Genomic DNA, 19,808 nt, shown 5'->3' on the forward strand with positions numbered 1-19,808 from the left:
AGTCAAAAGACACATGATCATCAACTGTATATCCCTGTATCAACCTCTGACAAACTGGGTGATTCATAAAATAAGGAGATCTCAGCAGAAATTTAAGTGCTCAACATACCAAGGATTTCAATCCTGATTGTAGCAGAAGCTGATCCCAAAACATTTTTTATCTTAATCTCATATGAGCCTGTGTCAAAGCGAGTTGCATCCTTAATCAAAACAGCAGAAGAGTCTGTTGTGCTTTCAACAGACACTGTAGAAGAGGATACCAGCTCCTTTCCATCCTTGAGCCACACAATAGTTGGCAGAGGCTTGGCAAAAATTTCTACTCTAAGTTTTACTGAAGCCCCAGCTTTATACTGGACCACATCCAGATACTCAGGAGGAAGATCAATAGCTGGGGCACCTGTAAGAAAAAAATAATTGTAAATATCAACCACAGTTATCAACAAAACATAAATATGCAAAAATGAATCCATAGCCTACCACATGCATCAACACAGGTGACGGGGCCAGCAATAAGAGAAGGGTTGCTGACAGATCCAACAGCATTCTTAGCATAAACTCTGAACTCATAAGATTCATCTTGAGTGAGTCCATATGCAGTGAAGCCCAATTCAATGATGTTTGTAAAGTTGGCCTTCACCCATCTGCCATTAGGAGCTTCCCTTCTCTCCACACTGTAGCCAGTTATCTTGCTGCCTCCATCAAATGCTGGTCTCTGCCAAGTCAGGCTGACAGAGTTCTTTGTGACTTCTGTGACACGAACATTTGCTGGGGGATCTACAACATCAATGTGGAAAACATCCAAGTCAAATGAAAAAAGGGATACATTAAAAGTAGCTTTGGATACTATGTTTATTAGAAATCTACCAACATTACATATAAAATTATGTATACATTGAACATGTCTAATAAGGGTAAAATTGAACTATGAAATTAAAGACTTACCACAGGCATCAATTGCAAGCACCTCTTCAGATGTCTTGCTCATCTTTCCGATACCAGCAGCATTTTCAGCTGCTACCTTGAATTCATAGATGAGGCCTGGACAGATATTTGTAACTCGCCACTGGTTTCCTGGTATTGCTGTTTTATTAACCTTCTGCCAGATGATGCTGCTTCTCTCTTTCATTTGAAGGTGATACCCAACTACAGGGCTTCCGCCATCACTGACTGGCTCATTCCAGCACACTGTCAAACTCTCTCTGGAAACAAAGCTAACCCATGGGGTGGATGGAGGACCCGGGATTACTGAAAGACACCAACATTTTGTTAAAGCAGTTAAGAAAAATAATGAGTCATAAAACCAGATAAATCTTTATCAAACTGACTCAATGACTTACTGTAAGGTAGTTGGATCATGACTGGTTTGCTGTCAATGTGGCTGCTTAGACCATAGCGATTCTCAGCCTTGATTCTGAACTGATACTCCTCCCCCTTGGTTAGCTTAGTCACCTTGATAGCACTCCTGGCGATGTTAGTTGACACCTCTACCCAAGCAGGAGTACTTGTTTCACGTTTCATAACAACATAGTTGGTAACAGGACTTCCACCATCATATTCTGGAGGATCCCACTTTAGACATACTGTGGTCTCTCCAACCTCTCCAATCTGAACTGGACCAACTGGAGGTCCAGGTTTATCCAGCACAATGAAAATAAGAGAAATCTTGGTTGTTCCCCCTCCATTTGAGGCAGTGACTTCATATTTTCCAGCATCACTTGAAATGCTTTCATTTAAAGTTATAAGTAGGCTATCAGGAGTCACTTCTGTCAGAAGTCTCTTGGACCCTTTGATGACAACATTGTTTTTGGATATTGTCACCTTTGGCATGGGTTTGCCAGTAAGAGGAATCTCAAATGTCAGGTCAGATCCTGCTTTTACATATACTGTATTCTTGGGGTAATTCTTTAAGTCAAATTCTGGAGCCTCTGTTAGAAAAAAAAACAGTACAAGACTATGAAGAATGATAAAATATACCTTAAAATTAACACACACTTAACTGATTAAACACCAAACTTTTAATATGTCTAAAATAGTGAAATTTACTAAAACAAAAACAAATTATGTTTTTTGGAAATTTTAAAGTAAATAAAGAAAATTTACCCTGTATCTCCTTGACAATAACTGGAACAATCATTTCCTTAGGTTCACTGAGTCCAGCATGGTTTTCAGCACGAACTCTGAAGAAGTACTCAGCCCCTTCTCTCAGGCTCTTGATGGTATGAGTCAAGGTCCTCACAGTTGCACATTTCACCCACTTGGTCTGACCCTTCTCCACAGCATCAATGAGGTAACCAGTGACCCTGCTTCCACTGTCATATTCTGGTCTTGTCCAGGCAAGTGTAACACTGTCTTTAGTGACATTTGCAACTCCAAGTTTCAGTGGTGGACTTGGTACTTCTGCAAAAAACAAGACATTTGTGTTTATATTAGGATCTATATCAAAAAATTGTTCAACTATCATTGATTATTCAGTCCTAGTATACCTGTAATCTTTGTTCCTCCCTTCGCTTCTTGAGGTACACCCACTCCATTCTCATTTTCCGCTATAACTCTGAAGTAATAGACAGCACCCTCCTGCAAGTCTTCCACCTTATAGGTCAAAGCGTGACAATTGCTTGTCACAGACACCCAGGCCTTCTTACTTGCCTCACGTTTTTCAACATGGTAGGCTTTTACTGCATCTCCACCATCATTTTCTGGAGCTTCCCACATCAGTGTTGCAGAATCCCTAGTCACAGATGAAACTTTGACATTGATTGGAGGTCCAGGAGAGTCAAGCACTTTCACTACAATGGGCAAAGTTGCTTTACCCAATGGTGATTCAATTGTGACACAGTACTCTCCAGAGTCATTCCTGGTTGACTTCTCAATAGTCAGAGATGTGCTGGATTCTGTTGCTTCAATGGTTCCTCTTACTGTTAGATCAACACCTTCTTTGCTCCATTGAACTGTTGGTGCTGGTTTTCCCTTGAATGGTGCACTAAGAGTGAATGACGTACCATGTTTTACAATGAGAACCTTGCGCATCTCAATATCAGCATCAAATGATGGCTCTGCTGTTCTGTCTGCTGCTGCACCTGGATCTGAGTATGGGCTACGCACACTGCTGCCCACTTTATTTATTGCCTTTACACAGAATTCATACTCTACATCTGTCTTTAATCCAGTGACTGTAAACTCCAAACTTTTGGTAAGAGGTATTGCCTCAACCCATCTGGCTAGTTCTTCAGGTGACTCAGGTACTTCTTCCTCCTCATATTCCTCTTCATCCTCAATGTCTGGCTCTGGTTTGCGAATAAATTCTCTGTATTCTACACTATATCCTAAGATGGGCGCACCACCATCTTTTGCTGGTGGCCTCCAGAGGATAGACACAGTGTCTTTAGTGGAATTTATAATTTTTGGCTTGGTTGGACGACAAGGAACAATCAGGGGATCTAGTGCTCTGAATGTTGCAGATGGTTCACTGGGAGGACTCAGGCCAGCTGCATTTTCAGCATAGACTTTGAAGTCATACTCACAACCCTTGCGAAGTTTTGTCACCACCATGGTAACATCTTTAACTAGATCTCTGTTCACCCGAATCCAGCGCATGCCTGTCTTCTCACGACGTTCAATTACATATCCAGCAATGGGACTACCTCCATCATTGGCTGGCTTACACCAGGTAAGGGTCATAGAATCTCCAGTTATATCAGTGACATCAACACCTGCGGGAGCAGTTGGAATTGTGTATGGATCTGTAATTTTTATAACTTCACTCTCCAGAGCCTCCCCAACGCCATGCTTGTTAACAGCTAGAACTCTAAAGAGATATTCATTACCCTTAAGCAGACCTGTCACTTTAAAGTAGGTCTTTGTGACATCGCCCTTTACCAATGTCCATGCCAAACGACTGGTCTCACGCTTCTCAACAACATAATGTGTGATTTTAGCACCACCAGTTTCCTGAGAAGGACCCCATGACAGAGTGCAGTCCTCAGCTGTAAGACCAGTGATCTGGAGAGGGCCTGCGGGGGGCCCTGGTTTATCGATTATCACACAATTAATTGGCATAGTGACTGTTCCCCCAATATTCTGGACAGTTAGCACATACTGTCCAGAATCTCTTTTGACACAGTCCTTTACAACAACACAAGTGCTTGTGTCTGTTGAAATAATCTGAATTCTGGCTCTCAGCTCAATCTCTTTGTCATCCTTTGTCCAGCAGATGACAGGGGCAGGACGTCCAGCAAAGTCAGCATTAATCTTCAGCGTTTCTCCTGCTTTCACAAACACAGTCTCTCTAAACTTGACATCCATCATGATGCGTGGTGGATCTACATCATCCTTGACAGTAATTGGGCCTGTATTGAATGATGGGATACTGAACTGTCCAACAGCATTCTTTGCAATTACACGGAAATCATACTGACTGTTCTCTGTAAGGCCTGTAGCATCATAATAAGTCTCCGGCACATTGGTAAAGTTGCACCTGGTCCATCTACCCTCAGGAAGGTCTCTCCGCTCAATGATGTAGCCAGAAACCTTGGATCCGCCATCATACTCTGGTTTATCCCAAGATAATGAGACAGATGTTCTTGTAATAGCAGTAACCACAGGTGTGCCTGGAGGATCACATGGATCTCTTGCTGCAACAGGTTCACAGGCCTTGCTGCATTTACCAATGCCAGCAATATTTTCTGCATAGGCACGGTATTCATAGAGCATTCCCTCTTCAATACCAGTGACTTTGTATTCTGTGTCTTTGATCATTCCTCTGTTCATCTTTGTCCAAAGAATGCTAGAACGCTCCTTCCTTTCTAAATGATAGCCCAGAACAGGACTACCACCATCACTGACTGGCTCATTCCAAGTCACCAACATGTATGACTTAGTAGCCAGTTTGACAATAGGTGTTGATGGAGGTCCAGGTTGTTTGAAATTATATTGAGCAGTAATTCCTGGGGAATCAAGGAAACTACTCTTTCCGTAACGGTTAACTGCATATATGCGGAATTGGTACTCTGCTCCATGTGTAAGGCGGCCAGCTTTGAAAGATGTTCTGGCAACATTACTTGCCACTATTTGCCACTCCTGTGTGTTTGTATCTCTCTTCTCCACAATATAGTTGCTGATGGAGCAGCCACCATCATATTCTGGTGGGGACCAAGACAGTGTAATGCTGTCTGAAGTCACAGCATCCACCTTAATTCCTTTAGGTGGACCGGGTTTGTCCAGGACAACAACTCCAATACTAGCTGTTACTGTTCCAGCAGTGTTAGCCAAGGTAATCTCATATTTGCCAACATGTTCTCTGCTAGCTCCTTTAATAACAATTTTAGATGATGTTGCTGTATTTATGATTGTTAATGATGATGTTTGTTTCAAAGGAAGGCTATCCTTCTTCCATGATACAACAGGTTTTGGTCTGCCTCTCACAGGCACTTCAAGAGTGAGATCATCCCCAACCTTGACACTATATGTTGTAAACAGTAGATTTATGGATGGTTCTATTGCAACATCTTTTGCCACCACTGGCAATCCAAGATCTTTTGGCTCACTCTTTCCCTTCTCATTTATTGCAAGAACTCTGAAGAGATATGCTTCATTGGGATTCAGATTAGGAACTGTTGCTTCTGGTACTTTGACTGTACATGCTGTCCCCCACTTGTCACCACTCTTAGGTTTGAATTCTACATTGTAGCACATTACTTTGCTGCCACCATCATGAGTAGGCTTCTCCCAGGCCAGTGATGCACTGTTTTTTGTTACATCCACAAGAGTTACCTTGTTTGGTGGTTGAGGCACCTCAGACACTTTGGTTTCTTTAGTTTCAACTGCCTGTCCCTGACCATATGCATTGACAGCACACACTCTGAAATAGAATATTCCACCTTCAGGGAGGTCTTCAATTTTGAATGAGTTGGCAGTACAATTGCTTGTGATAGTAGTATAGGCCTTTCTCACAGATTCCCTTTTCTCTACAATGTAGTTTGTAATTTTTGCACCACCATCATTGAGTGGTGTGTCCCAGGCAAGAGTTACTGAATCTTTCTTGAGCTCCTTAACAGTGAAGTTTTGTGGTGCACTTGGTGTGTCCAAAATTCTTACTGAAATAACTGCAGATTTTGTACCACTGCTGTTCTCCAGTGTTAAAGAATATTTCCCACTGTCAAAGCGGTTAACATTGTCAATGACAAGCATGGTGTATGAAGAAGTAGTGTCAATTGCAGCATGGTCTGTTAAAGTGCTCTCAAGTTTCTCCCATTTCACAGAAGGTTCAGGTCTGCCTCTAATAGGGACAAACAAGCGCAGAGTTCCACCAGCCCGAACAGACACCACCTTTCTGAGGTCTGCATCCAACTCCATCTCTGGTGGATCTGCTCTGTCGGAAGTTATTACTGTGCCATGGAAATTAGCTGCTTCCCCAACTCCTTCTGAGTTAATGGCACAGACACGGAACTGATACTCTCCGCCATCCTTCAGGTCTGTGATAGTGAGTTTAGTGACCTGAATACCTGTTGGTGGAGTACACATGCTCCATTCTTTTTCAACTGGTGCTTGTACTGCTGGCGCTACTTCTGCTTCCTCAGTTAATTCTGGTTGTGGTGTATACTCCCTCATTTCAACAATGTATCCCTTGATGTAGGCTCCACCATCAAAGTCAGGTTTACCCCACGAGAGGGACACAGAAGACTTTGTGTAGTCTGTCACCTTAGGGTGGCGTGGAGGTCCAGGTGGTGTTGTAGCGTCACATGCTCTATAGAAAAGGGATAATTCACTGAGGTCTCCTATTCCAGTCTCATTTTCAGCAGCAACACGGAACTCATAAAAGTGGTCTGGCATAAGACCTGTGACCTTGAAGTTTGTTTCTGTCAACTTTTGCCTGTTGCATTTTGTCCACCTCACACTATCTTTGTCACGCTTTTCAAGATGGTAAGCTTGGATGTCAACTCCACCTGTGTTTTCTGGAGGTGTCCAAAACAGAACCATGGAGTCCCTTGTGATCTGACTTGCTTCAGGAATTCCAGGAGCACTTGGTGGCTTGTAAGGATTGCGTGCAATAATAGGTTCACTCTGAAGGCAATCACCAGCCCCATATTTGTTCACTGCCCTGACTCTGAAAATGTACTCATTTCCTGGAAGCAAATTTTTTACTTTATGGTACAGGCTTTTTACTTCTGGTGCAACTACAGTCCAAGACAACCTGCTGGTCTCTCTCTTCTCTAAAACATAGTGACTGATGCTAGCTCCACCATCCAGAGCTGGTTCAGACCAGGCAAGGATGCACCTGTCAGCCATGATTTCAGACACTTTAATGGGACCAATTGGTGGACCTGGTTTGTCAAGGACTTTAACAGTGATGGGGAAGGTTTTTGTACCACCAATATTTTTGAGAACAAGGTCATAATGGCCACTATCTAGTTTGGTAACATCCTTTATGGTCATAGCTGCACATTTGTGTGTAGTTTTAACTTCAATGCGCAAGGCTTTCTCCATTTCTTTCCCCTCTTTAAGCCACACAACCTCAGGTTGTGGAGTTCCATAAATGTCTGCATCGAAAAGCAAACTCTCCCCCGCATAAACAACAATTATATCCTTGTATTTGGGGTCCATTGAGGCCCTTGGTGCTTCAATGTCATCTGCAGCAGTGATGGGTCCAGAGCTGTCTGATGGCCCACTGAAGACTCCAGCAGCATTTCTTGCAATAACTCTAAATTCATACTGCTCACTCTCTGTCAGACCAGTCACTGTGTACTCCGTCTCAATTATGTTAGTAAAGTTGGATCTTACCCAGTGACCATCAGGTGAGGAGATGTCTTTTCTTTCTACAATGTATCCATTTATTTTACTACCACCATCATACTGAGGTTTGGTCCACTGAATTTTAATTAGATTTTTAGTAATATATACAGCTTCTGGAGCACCAGGAGGATCACATGGGTCGCGAGCAACAAAGGACTCAGATACTTTACTGCATCGACCAACGCCAACAATATTTTCAGCATAAACTCTGAATTCATAACCAATGCCTTCCTCAAGATTGCAGATCTTGAATTGAGTATCTGTAATTCGAGTTTTGTTTAGTTTGTTCCAGAGGATGCTGCTTCTCTCTTTACTTTCAAGGTGGTAACCAATAACTGCACTCCCACCATCACTAACTGGCTCATTCCATTCAATGATCATCATGTCCTTAGTTGCATATTTAACATATGGTGTACCAGGAGGCCCAGGTGGTTTGTAAGGATACTGCACTACAATGGTCTTGGAGTCTAGAGGTGCACTTTTTCCATATCTGTTTTCTGCTATAATTCTAAACTGATATTCTGCTCCAGTTTTCAGTTTTGTCACCTTAAAAGCTGTTCTAGCCAGCTGTGTAACAACTGGCTGCCATGTTGTGGTTGTGGTATCTCTCTTTTCTACAATGTAGTTCTTAACTTGACAACCACCAGTGTACGCTGGGGGCTCCCAAGATAGATGGACAAAAGTGTTGCTTACTTCCACCACTTTAACTGGACCTTTCGGTGGGCCAGGCTTGTCGAGGATAATAATAGTTACATCTTCTGTGATGGTGCTGACAGTGCTTGCTGCAGTAATAGAATATTTGCCAAAGTCTTCCTTACATGCCTCAGTAATCTGAATTCCAGTTGTTAATGGAGTGTTAAAAACATTAACTCTAGAGGTCACCTTTAAAGCCTGACCATCCTTTGCCCAGCTGATTTTAGGTTTGGGCCTTCCAAGTACAGGGAATTCCAGTTTAAGATCTTTTCCAGCTAACACATTGTAAGTATTAAATTGCATCTTGATGCTTGGTTCTATGGTCATGTCATTTGCAATAACTGGTGCAGCAAGTGCCTTTGGCTCACTCTTTCCTTTCTCATTGTAAGCAATGATCCTGAATAAGTATTCTGTGCCTGCTGTCAGGCCTGTAACAGTTCCTTCACAAGTCTTTGGGTTTCCTGCAACTCCCCACTTATCTGTGCCCTTAGGTTGCATCTCAATCAGGTAACCACCAATCCTACTGCCACCGTCATGCTCAGGTTTCTCCCAGGCCAGTGTGGCACTTGTTTTTGTGACATCTGTAAGAAACACTTTTCCAACAGGCAGTGGCACTTCAGAGGCTTTTGAAGCAGTTTTTGTCTCTACACACAGACCAATTCCATAATCATTCTCAGCCATGACTCTGAAGTAGTACATAGCTCCTTCAATTAAATTGTCAACTTTAAATGTGGTCTTGGTGCATTTTGTGGAGACATTTGCGTATGCCTTCCTTGTTGATTCACGCTTATCAATGACATAGTTCTTGATTTTTGAACCTCCATCAATTGCTGGTGCATCCCATACAAGTGTAACAGAATCCTTTTTGATATCTTTAACCACAAGGTTCTGTGGAGCCCCAGGTGTGTCCAGGACTTTTACTGAAACAAACTCAGAGACTGAGCCACTGCTGTTTGTCAAGGTTAGAGTGTATTTTCCTGAGTCATGTCTGTCAGAACTGTCAATAGAGAGCTGTGTGAAGTTCACAGCTTTCTCAACCACAGCTTTTTCAGAAAGGTCTCCATCATCCTTTGTCCATTTAATCTCAGGTGTTGGCCTTCCCTTGAAAGGAATATAGATTCTAACAGATCCACCAGCTTTTACAGTGATGCCTTTTCTCAGCTCGGAGTCAAGATGAATTTGTGGTGGATCCATCCTTTCCTCTGGCTTCGCCGTTCCAGAAAGAACAACTGGTTCACCAACTCCCATTTTGTTCAAAGCACACACTTGAATTTTGTATTCCTGGCCCTCAGTAAGTTTAGGAATTTCATATTTGTTGACACGCAGACCAGTAGGGGGTGTAACCATCTTCCATTCTTCCTCTTCAGCCTTGCATACTTCAACAATATATCCTTGGATGGTACTACCACCATCAGACAGAGGCTTTCCCCAAGAAACGGTGATGGAGGATTTTGTAGAGTCAATTACATTGACATATGCTGGGGCACCAGGTTTGTACTTGGGGTCAGATGCCTTGTAGTATGAACTAGGAAGGCTTGGTTCTCCTGGACCAACAATGTTCTCAGCAGATACTCTGAACTCATACTCATGACCTGTGGTTAGGCCTGTAACTCTATATGATAAATCAGTTATTTTTTGTCTGTTACATCTGGTCCACTTGATTCCAGCCCTGTCCTTCTTTTCAACTATATAACTGATAATCTCGGTACCACCATCAGTCTCAGGGGCAGACCAAGTTATTGTCATACCTTCATGGGTAATGTTGAATATGTCTTCAATGTGAGGTGAACCAGGTGGTACAAAAGGATTCTTCATAGTAACTGCAGCAGACTCCAGTGCCTCACTGACTCCATGGCTGTTAACTGCCATTACACGGAACATATACTCATTGCCCTCCAGTAATTTAGTAACTTTGTAACATGTGGTGTTACAGGTACTAGAAACAACAGTCCAAGCTAGGCGACTTGTCTCTCTTCTCTCAATGATGTAATGTGTAATAGGACTACCTCCATCATGTAGTGGGGCCCGCCATGCCAGTGTGCATCTATCCTCAGCTACTCCAGTGACATGGAGAGGCCCTTCACATGGACTAGGTCTATCCATTACCAAAACCTTAAATGGAACAGTTTCGCTGCCAGCCTCATTTGTCAGCAGAAGTGTGTAAATTCCACCATCAACTCTAACACAGTCCTTAACAATGATCATTGCATGATTTTCTGTGTTTTTGATCTCTAGTCTGATTGTATTCTCAACTGGCTTTTCATCCTTGAACCACTGGACTGAAGGCAGTGGCTTGCCATGGACATCTGCATCCAACCGGAATGTCTCTCCAGCATTTATGATGACAGTCTTGGTAAAAGCAGGGTCAATTGAGTATTTAGGAGACTCGACCTTGTCACTTGCTGTTATAGGTCCACTGTTGTATGACGGCTTGCTGACTGTCCCAACTGAATTTTTCGCAATGACTCTAAAGTCATACTGTGCATTTTCTGTGAGACCAGAAACAGTAAACTGAGTCTCAATCACATTCGTGAAGTTTGCCCTTACCCACCTGCCTTCTGGCAGATCACGTTTTTCTATAATGTAGCCAGTAATATTACTGCCTCCATCATATTCTGGTTTAGTCCACTGAATGACAATTGTATCCTTGGTCACATGGACAGCTTCTGGTGTACCAGGGGGATCACATGGGTCACGGGCAACACAACCCTCTGAAATCTTACTGCTTCTTCCAATGCCAACAATATTTTCAGCATAGACCCTGTATTCATATTCTATACCCTCCTCCAATGGATGACTCTTGAAACTAGTCCCATGAATAAGTGTCTTATTTATCTTGACCCAGAGAATACTATTCCTCTCCTTTCTTTCAAGATGGTATCCAAGAACAGGACTTCCTCCATCTATTATAGGTTCATGCCACTCAACAATTTGGTGGTCTCTGGAGAGAGAAGTAATAAAGGGAGTTCCTGGTGGGCCTGGCTCTTTGTAAGGATATTGAGCCACTACAGCTGATGAATCTAAACCTTGACTTTTTCCATAGCGATTCTGGGCAATGATCCTAAACTGGTACTCAGCTCCTGTCTTTAGTCTAGTGACCTTGATGGTTGTTCTAGCACAGTTGGTGGTCACATTCTCCCATGTTGTTGTCGTAGTATCTCTTTTTTGTACAATGTAGTTTGAGATTTGACACCCACCAATATGTTTGGGTGGGTTCCATGAAATTGTGACACTCTGTGTTGTGATTTCATCAAACCTCACTGGACCAGATGGAGGTCCAGGTTTGTCCAGAACAATTATTTCGATTGCACTTTCCTTCTTTCCTGCTGAGTTAGTGGCAGTTATAGTATACATACCAATATCGTCACTTGCTGCCTCCTTAATGCTTAGAGTTGTGTGCGTAGTTGTATTGTGAATATTTACTCTGGTGGTAAACTTCAATGGGGCTCCATCCTTCGTCCATGCAATAGTTGGCTTTGGACGACCAAAGATGGGAATATCAACATTCATGTCTTTGCCAACATGAACACTGTAGCTGCTGAATGCAGGCCGGATATCTGGCTCAAAGACCAGATCCTTGGTCATCACTGGACCAGCAAGGGCTTTTGGGTCACTCTTTCCTTTGTCATTGATTGCAGTAACTCTAAACAGATATTCCTGTCCTGGATTCAGATTGGACACTGTAGTCTCCATAGTCTTAAATGTATTTACACCAGACCATTTGTCCTGGCCCTTCAACTGTACCTCAAGCAGATATTGTTGAACTCTGCTTCCACCATCATACTCTGGTCTCTCCCATGCCAGAGAGATGCTTGTTTTTGTCTGATCTGTAACAATCAAAGTTTTTGGAGACTGAGGCACTTCTGAAACCTTAAGAGGGTCTACTGTTGATGCAGGCAAGCCGACGCCAAAAGTATTTTCAGCTAGTACTCTGAAATAGTAACTACAGCCTTCTTGAAGGGGTTCAATCTTACATGAAAGAGCATGACAGTTTGTCACAACAGCAGCATAGGTTTTACGTGTGCTTTCTCTCTTTTCAATAATGTAGTTCTTAATCTTGGATCCACCATCTAAAAGAGGTGGTTCCCACGCCAGTGTCACTGACTGATTTGTAATTTCTTTCACTTTAAGAGCAACCGGGGCGCTGGGTGTATCTAGAACACGGACAACAACAAATGCAGACTTGGTACCACTGGAGTTCTGAGCAGTAACTGTATATTTTCCACTGTCATTTCTGCTCATTTTATCAATTACAAGGGATGTATAACTGCTGGTTATTTCAACTTGAGCAGTCTCTTTGAGAGTCTCTTCATCTTTGTCCCACTTAATGGTAGGACTGGGTCTTCCTTTAATGGGGATAAACAATCTAAGGGAAGCACCAGCTTTGATAGACACAATCTTTCTAAGTTCTGGGTCAATGTCAAGGTCTGGCTCCTCTGTTCTGTCCTGCACAACCACAGCTCCAGAGAGATCAGCATGCTCTCCAACTCCTACCTTGTTGATAGCACACACTCTAAACTTGTACGTTTGGTTTTCCTTCAGATTTCCAACTTCAAATTTAGTTGTCTTCACACCTGTTGGGGGTGTGCATATGATCCAATTCTCAGCAGGTGCATCTGTGGCAGAGGCTGATGCATCTGGTGCTTCAGGTTGCACCACTGGTTCTGTGGCAATGCAACACTCAACGATATACGCCTGAATCTCACAGCCTCCATCACATACAGGCTTCCCCCATGACAAAAATACTGATGATTTTGTTGTGTCAGTGACCTTAGGATTTTGTGGTGGACCAGGTCGGAAGATGGGATCAAGAGCTTTGTAGAAAACGGTTGAGGTGCTTGGCTCCCCAACACCCACAGCATTTTCAGCAGCAACTCTGAATTCATAAATATGGGTTTCCAGTAATCCAGTTACTTTAAAGGTCAGATCTGTAACTGTTTGTCTATTGCATCTTGTCCATCTCACTCCTTCTTTGTCATGTTTCTCAATTATGTATCCAGTAATGGGACTACCCCCATCTTCAGAAGGAGCCTCCCAGCTGAGCACCATCGAATCCTTTTTAACATTGGAAACTTCTACATTCTTTGGTGATCCAGGTAGGACATATGGATCTTTAATTAGAACAGGAGCAGACTCAAGTGGTGGACCCACTCCAAACTGGTTGACTGCATGAACTCTGAAGATATATTCATCTCCTTCGAGAAGTTTATTTACTTTGAGACAAATATTCTTTACTTTTGGATCAACAACAGTCCAGACAAGACGACTTGTCTCTCTTCTCTCAACAATATAGTGAGATATTTTGCTGCCACCATCCTGAAGTGGTGGTTTCCATGCAAGAGAGCAATGATCTTTGGCGATGCCTGTAACAACAAGAGGTCCTTGTGGTTCCCCAGGTTTATCAAGGACAACAACGTTGATTTGTGTAGCCTTTTCTCCTCCAGGATTTTTCAGCAACAGTGTGTATTGTCCTCCGTCTGAAAGTTTAGATTCCTTTATAGATATGTAAGCTTTAGTGGGTGTGTTCTTAATTTCTCTGTGAATTGTATTGCCAAGCTCCTGTTCTCCCTTCAGCCAGTGAATGGAGGGCAGTGGTTTGCCATGAACATCAGCATCAATTTTGAAGTTGTCTCCAGCATTAACCACAAGAGTCTGTGTATATTCAGGGTCAATGCTGATGCGTGGTGGTTCAATCTCATCCCTGGCAGTTATAGGGCCAGTGCTGTATGAGGGTAAACTGAAAACACCAGCAGCATTTCTGGCAATAACCCGAAACTCATATTGGTTATCTTGCACAAGTCCAGTTGCGACATATTCTGTCTCAATCACATTTGTGAAATTGGCCTTCAACCAACGACCCTCAGGAAGTTCCTTCTTTTCAACAACGTAACCAGTTACCTTTGCACCACCATCATATTCAGGCTTGGTCCAAACAATCGTTATGGAGTCTTTTGTGATTTTTGTTGCTTCTGGAGTGCCAGGAGGATCACAAGGATCTCTTGCAATATGCCCTTCAGACACTTTGCTTGCTTTGCCTATTCCTACAATGTTTTCTGCATAAACTCTGTATTCATACTCCATTCCTGGTTCTAGACCTGTCGTTTTAAATGTTTGGTCAGTAATGAGAGACTTGTTTAGTTTGACCCATAAGATGCTATTTCTCTCTTTACGTTCAAGATGATAGCCTAAGATAGTACTTCCACCATCATTCACAGGCTCATTCCAGGCTACAACCATGCTGTCCATAGAACAGGCTGCAATGTTTGGTGTTCCTGGTGGTCCTGGAAGCTTGTATGGGTACTGAGCAACAATACATTCTGAGGAAAGAGCTGGGCCTTTTCCATGTCTGTTTTCAGCCACAATCCTAAACTGATATTCAGAGCCAGTCTTCAGTCTGCCTGCCTTAATTTTTGTTCTTGCTAGATTGTGAGTTACAACCATCCAGTTCGTTGTGGATGTGTCCCTTTTCTCCACGACATAGTTTTTAATAGTGCATCCACCATCATATTCAGGTGGATTCCAGGAGATTGTTATACTATCAGAAGTAACCTCTTCTACCTTAACTGGCCCTCTGGGCTGGCCAGGTTTGTCTAGAACAACAATACCAATATTTACTGTTGTCTCTCCAGCTGTATTGCCAAGAGTAATAGTGTATTGGCCAACATCATCTTTAGCTGCCTCTTTAATGTTGAGGTCCAGCACTGTGTCTGATGCACCAAAGTTGACCCTGGTAGTTCTTTTCAGAGGCTGACCATCTTTGACCCAGGTAACAGCTGCTTTGGGACGTGCCACATATGGAACTTCCACTGTCAAGTCTTCTCCTGCCAACACACTAAATGTATTGAACAACATTTTAGCAACTGGAGCAATGATGAGATCTTTGACTATCACAGGGACGCCAATTTGACGAGGATCACTAGTTCCTTTCTCATTCTTTGCTGCTACACGGAACATATACTCCTCCCCTGCATTTAGTCCACTTATAGTAGCTTCTGTGTCTTTCACAATTGTAGCTTGGGTCCACTTATCCACACCCTTAGGCTGAATCTCAACAACATAACATCCTACTCTGCTGCCACCATCATGTTCTGGTTTTTCCCATGATAGAGTTACACTGTTTTTGGTGACATCTTTAAGAGTGATTTTGCCAGGTGGCTGTGGCTTCTCAGACACTTTAACTGATTCAGGTGTTTCGATGGGCAAGCCAATGCCATATTCATTTTCAGCTAAAACTCTAAAATAATAATTGCAGCCTTCCAGAAGTTGGTCAACTGTAAAGGAAGTATTATGGCAATTGGCTTTAACTGTGGCATATGCTTTCCGTGTTGACTCACGCTTTTCAACTATATAATTCTTAATTTTGACTCCTCCATCGTTCATTGGTGGATCCCATGTTAATGTGACAGCTTCGTTTGTGACAGAGGTAATTTTTAGATTTTGTGGCGCACTTGGTGTATCAAGGACCCTTACCTGAACTGTCACAGTTTTGGAACCAGAGCTGTTTTCAATGGTGAGGTTATATTTTCCACTGTCAAATCTGTTTACATTTTCAATTACAAGTGATGTGTATGATGATGTGCTGTCAATGGTTGCTCTCTCTATAGGCTCACCGTCACCTTTAGACCACTTAGCCTGAGGAGCTGGTCTGCCTCTTATTGGAACAAACAGTCTAAGTGTGCAGCAAGCTCTTAGACTGACCACTTTGCGGAGCTCAGCATCCACGTCCATCTCAGGAGGAAGGAGTCTGTCCTCAGCTTTTGGATTTCCAGGAATAAATGCTGCTTCTCCAACACCTTCGCTATTCATGGCGGAAATACTAATCTTATACTCCTGGTTTTCTTTAAGATTAGTGAGGGTAAATGAAGTTGCAAGAAGACCTTCCTTAGGAGTAACAATGGTCCATTCCTCCTCTTCTTCTTTTTCACATGGGATGCATGTCTCAACAATATAACCAGTGATTTCAGAGCCACCACTATATACAGGTTTGTTCCATGCAACAGTGATTGAGGATTTGGTCGTGTCCAGGATTCTGGGGTTACATGGAGCTCCTGGCTTGTACAGCCCATCAGTGGCTCTATAAAATAGACTGGGTACACTTGGTACACTCACTCCAGCAGCATTCTCAGCAAATATTCTAAATTCATATTCATGTCCTGTGGTAAGCCCTGTTGCTTTGAACTGTAGGTCCTTAACTTTTCTTATATTGCATTTAACCCATCGAAGGCCAGCTCTGTCTTTCCTTTCAATACTGTAGTTGGTGATGGGAGTTCCACCATCACTCTTAGGTGCTTGCCACATGACAACCATCGAATCTTTAGTAATAGCTGTCACCTCGGGGTTTTCTGGGGGGTCAGGTTTCACATACGGGTTGTCTGCAATAGTGGGTTCTGATTCAAGAGATTCTCCAAGACCATATTTGTTCACAGCCATTACTCTGAATATATATTCATTTCCTTTGAGTAGCTTAGTCACTTTGTGCTGTGTAACTTGCAAATCTGAAATTACATTGGTCCAAACCAGTCGACTTGATTCGCGTTTCTCAACTACATATCCTTCGATTTTGGCACCACCATCATCCGCTGGTGGAGCCCACATAAGTACACAGTTGTCAGCAGTTACATCAGACACTTTCAGAGGGCCAATTGGTGGTCCAGGTCTGTCAAGCACTTTTACGTTAAAGACATGTTTCGCAAATCCACCAACGTTTGTAGCAGTCAAAACAAATTCACCTCCATCTGATCTAACAGAGTCTTTGTTAGTCAGAATAGTTGTCAGTTCGGTAAACCTAACCTCCAGTTTCATTGTGTTCTCAACCTCCTTTCCATCCTTTGTCCAAGCCATAGATGGGATTGGCTGACCAGCAATATCAGCTTCAAGCTTAAAAGACTCTCCTGCTTTCAAAAGAACCGTGTCCTTAAAGATGGCATCGACCATAATACGTGGCTCAATTATGTTATCTTTACATGTAATTGGGTCAGATGGTTCGGATGGTATGCTCACAGCTCCTGCTGAGTTTCTGGCTATGACACGGAACTCATATGAGATGTCCTGAGTGAGTCCACTGACAGTGAATGCCGTTTCAATAATGTTGGTAAAGTTAGCTCTGATCCAACGACCAGCAGGCAATTCTCTTTTTTCTACTGTGTAACCAGTTATCTTAAAGCCGCCATCATAGGCAGGCTTTGTCCACTGAACTGTGATGGCGTTCTTGTTAACAAAAATTGGCACAGGCTGACCTGGTGGATCCACAGGGTCCAAGGCTAGTATTGGCTCTGAAGCTTTACTGGGTTTACCAATTCCAGCCATGTTTTCAGCCAAGACACGGAATTCATAGGCAACTCCGTCTTCAAGTCCTGTTGACTTAAAAACATTGCCTTTCACAAGACTATTGCTGATCCTATGCCATATAATGCCACTTCTTTCCTTCCTCTCAACATGATAACCAATAACTTCATTTCCACCATCAGAGACAGGTTCATTCCAGCCAATTGTTATTGAGTCTTTGGTGAATGCAACTACACTGGGAGTTCCTGGTGGCCCAGGTACTTTGAATGGATAGGCAGCAACCACTGACTCTGAGGTGATGGGAGGTCCAACACCATATCTATTCTTAGCTTTTATTCTAAACTGGTACTCTGATCCAGTGGTTAGTCGAATAGCTTTAAATACTGTGCGAATAACAGTGCATGAGAGTTCAGTCCATGTTTGGGAAGTAGTGTCTCTGATTTCAACAACATAGTTATTAATTGGAATACCTCCATCATTCTCAGGAGCATCCCAAGAAAAGATACAATAGGTGCGTGATATTTCCACAATCTTCACTGGTCCTTTTGGTGGCCCAGGTATATCATGCACTTTGATAATTATGTTCTCTGTCACAGATCCAACAATGTTCTTGGCGGTCATGGTATAAACACCACTGTCAGCTCTAGTGCATTCACTGATGCTGATAATAACAGTAGCTGCAGTAGTTTCTACATTGACTCTTTGTGTGAGTTTTAGGGCTGCTCCATCCTTCTGCCAAGAAATTGTTGGTCTGGGACGCCCCATAACTGGAATTTCAACCTTAATGTCATCCCCTGCTTTGGCTATAACAGTCTTCTGACATACACCACGCAAGTCAAACTCTGGAAGTGATGTAGAATCTTTGACAATAATGGGCTTGCTCTCACGTGGAGCACTTCTGCCAGATTGATTGACAGCCATGACATGGAAAATATATTCCTCATTCTCATTAAGGTTCTTCACGGTGAAGTCCAAGGTCTTCACTGTTGTAACATGTGCCCACTGGTCTGTTCCCTTCTTCTTGGCTTCTAGGACATAACCTGAAATTCTGCTTCCACCATCATGTTTGGGTTTGGTCCATGCCAGGCTCACAGAGTTCTTTGTGATGTCAGTGGGAATAATGCTTTCTGGAGGCGTAGGTGCTTGAGATGCACGAATTGGATCAGTAGTTTCAACTGCCTCTCCAATGCCAAACTCATTCTCAGCAGACACTCTGAAGTAGTACTCACAGCCTTCACCCAAGTCACCAATTCTGACTGATGTTGTGGGACACTTTGTAATTGCAGTAGCAAAAGCCTTGCGTGTTGATTCTCTTTTCTCAATTATGTAATTTGTAATTTTGGCTCCTCCATCAATTAAAGGACTATCCCACTGAAGTGTAATACTTTCTTTGTCTATCTTTACCGGCTTGAGGTTAAGAGGAGGTCCAGGTGAATCCAAAACTCTCACATGAATGTCTGCACTTTTCTTTCCAGCAGAGTTTTCAAGCGTAATCTCATATTTACCAGCATCAATCCTTGAACTTTCAGGAATAAGTAGCATTGTGAAAGATTCAGTGCTATCAATGACTGCACGTGGAACAGGGCCACCGTCTTTACTCCAAGTGACTTTGGGAGCAGGACGACCTTTGATTGGCACAAAGAGACGGATAGAACAACCAGCTCTAACAACAAGGGTTCTCCTCAGCTCAATATCCAACTCTAAATCAGGCTCAGCAGCATGTTCTACAATCTGAACCAATTCCTGGGTTTCACCAGGTTCACCAGCTCCTTTGGCATTTACAGCACTAATCCTGAAATGGTACTTGGCACCGGTTTCCAAGCCAGGGACAACAAACTCTGTGATTCTGAGTGGTGATGAAGGGGTATCCTTAATCCATTCTTCTGTTCCCTCTTTTTGGTGCTCAATTATATATCCAGTGACTTCAAGACCACCATTATCCAGAGGTTTCCCCCAGTTAAGAGTAGCAGTAGTTTTGGTTGTGTCTGTTACTCTTGGATTGACAGGAGGTCCTGGAACATCTGGCAGAAAGACAAAGGTTA

The 19,808-nt window shown here is 42.8% G+C and overlaps 1 protein-coding gene across 25 annotated transcripts in view; it reads right to left on the reverse strand.

The window, feature by feature from the left end:
• The window catches only part of LOC103152099 (titin), a 155,193-nt gene that overhangs the window by 24,287 nt on the left and 111,098 nt on the right, over positions 1-19,808 (reverse strand). For all 25 annotated transcript variants that reach the window (XM_016660865.1, XM_016660863.1, XM_016660857.1 and 22 more), the window contains 6 exons: positions 2,484-19,787; positions 2,101-2,397; positions 1,338-1,925; positions 943-1,245; positions 478-774; positions 110-397 (listed from right to left, as the gene is read on the reverse strand). In XM_016660865.1, coding sequence (XP_016516351.1) covers positions 110-397; positions 478-774; positions 943-1,245; positions 1,338-1,925; positions 2,101-2,397; positions 2,484-19,787 — 19,077 coding nt within the window. The remainder of the gene's footprint in view (positions 1-109; positions 398-477; positions 775-942; positions 1,246-1,337; positions 1,926-2,100; positions 2,398-2,483; positions 19,788-19,808) is intronic.

The sequence above is a fragment of the Poecilia formosa genome, unplaced genomic scaffold (genome assembly GCF_000485575.1).
Source record: "Poecilia formosa unplaced genomic scaffold, Poecilia_formosa-5.1.2 Scaffold300, whole genome shotgun sequence".
In the NCBI taxonomy this organism is placed as follows: Eukaryota; Metazoa; Chordata; class Actinopteri; order Cyprinodontiformes; family Poeciliidae; genus Poecilia; species Poecilia formosa.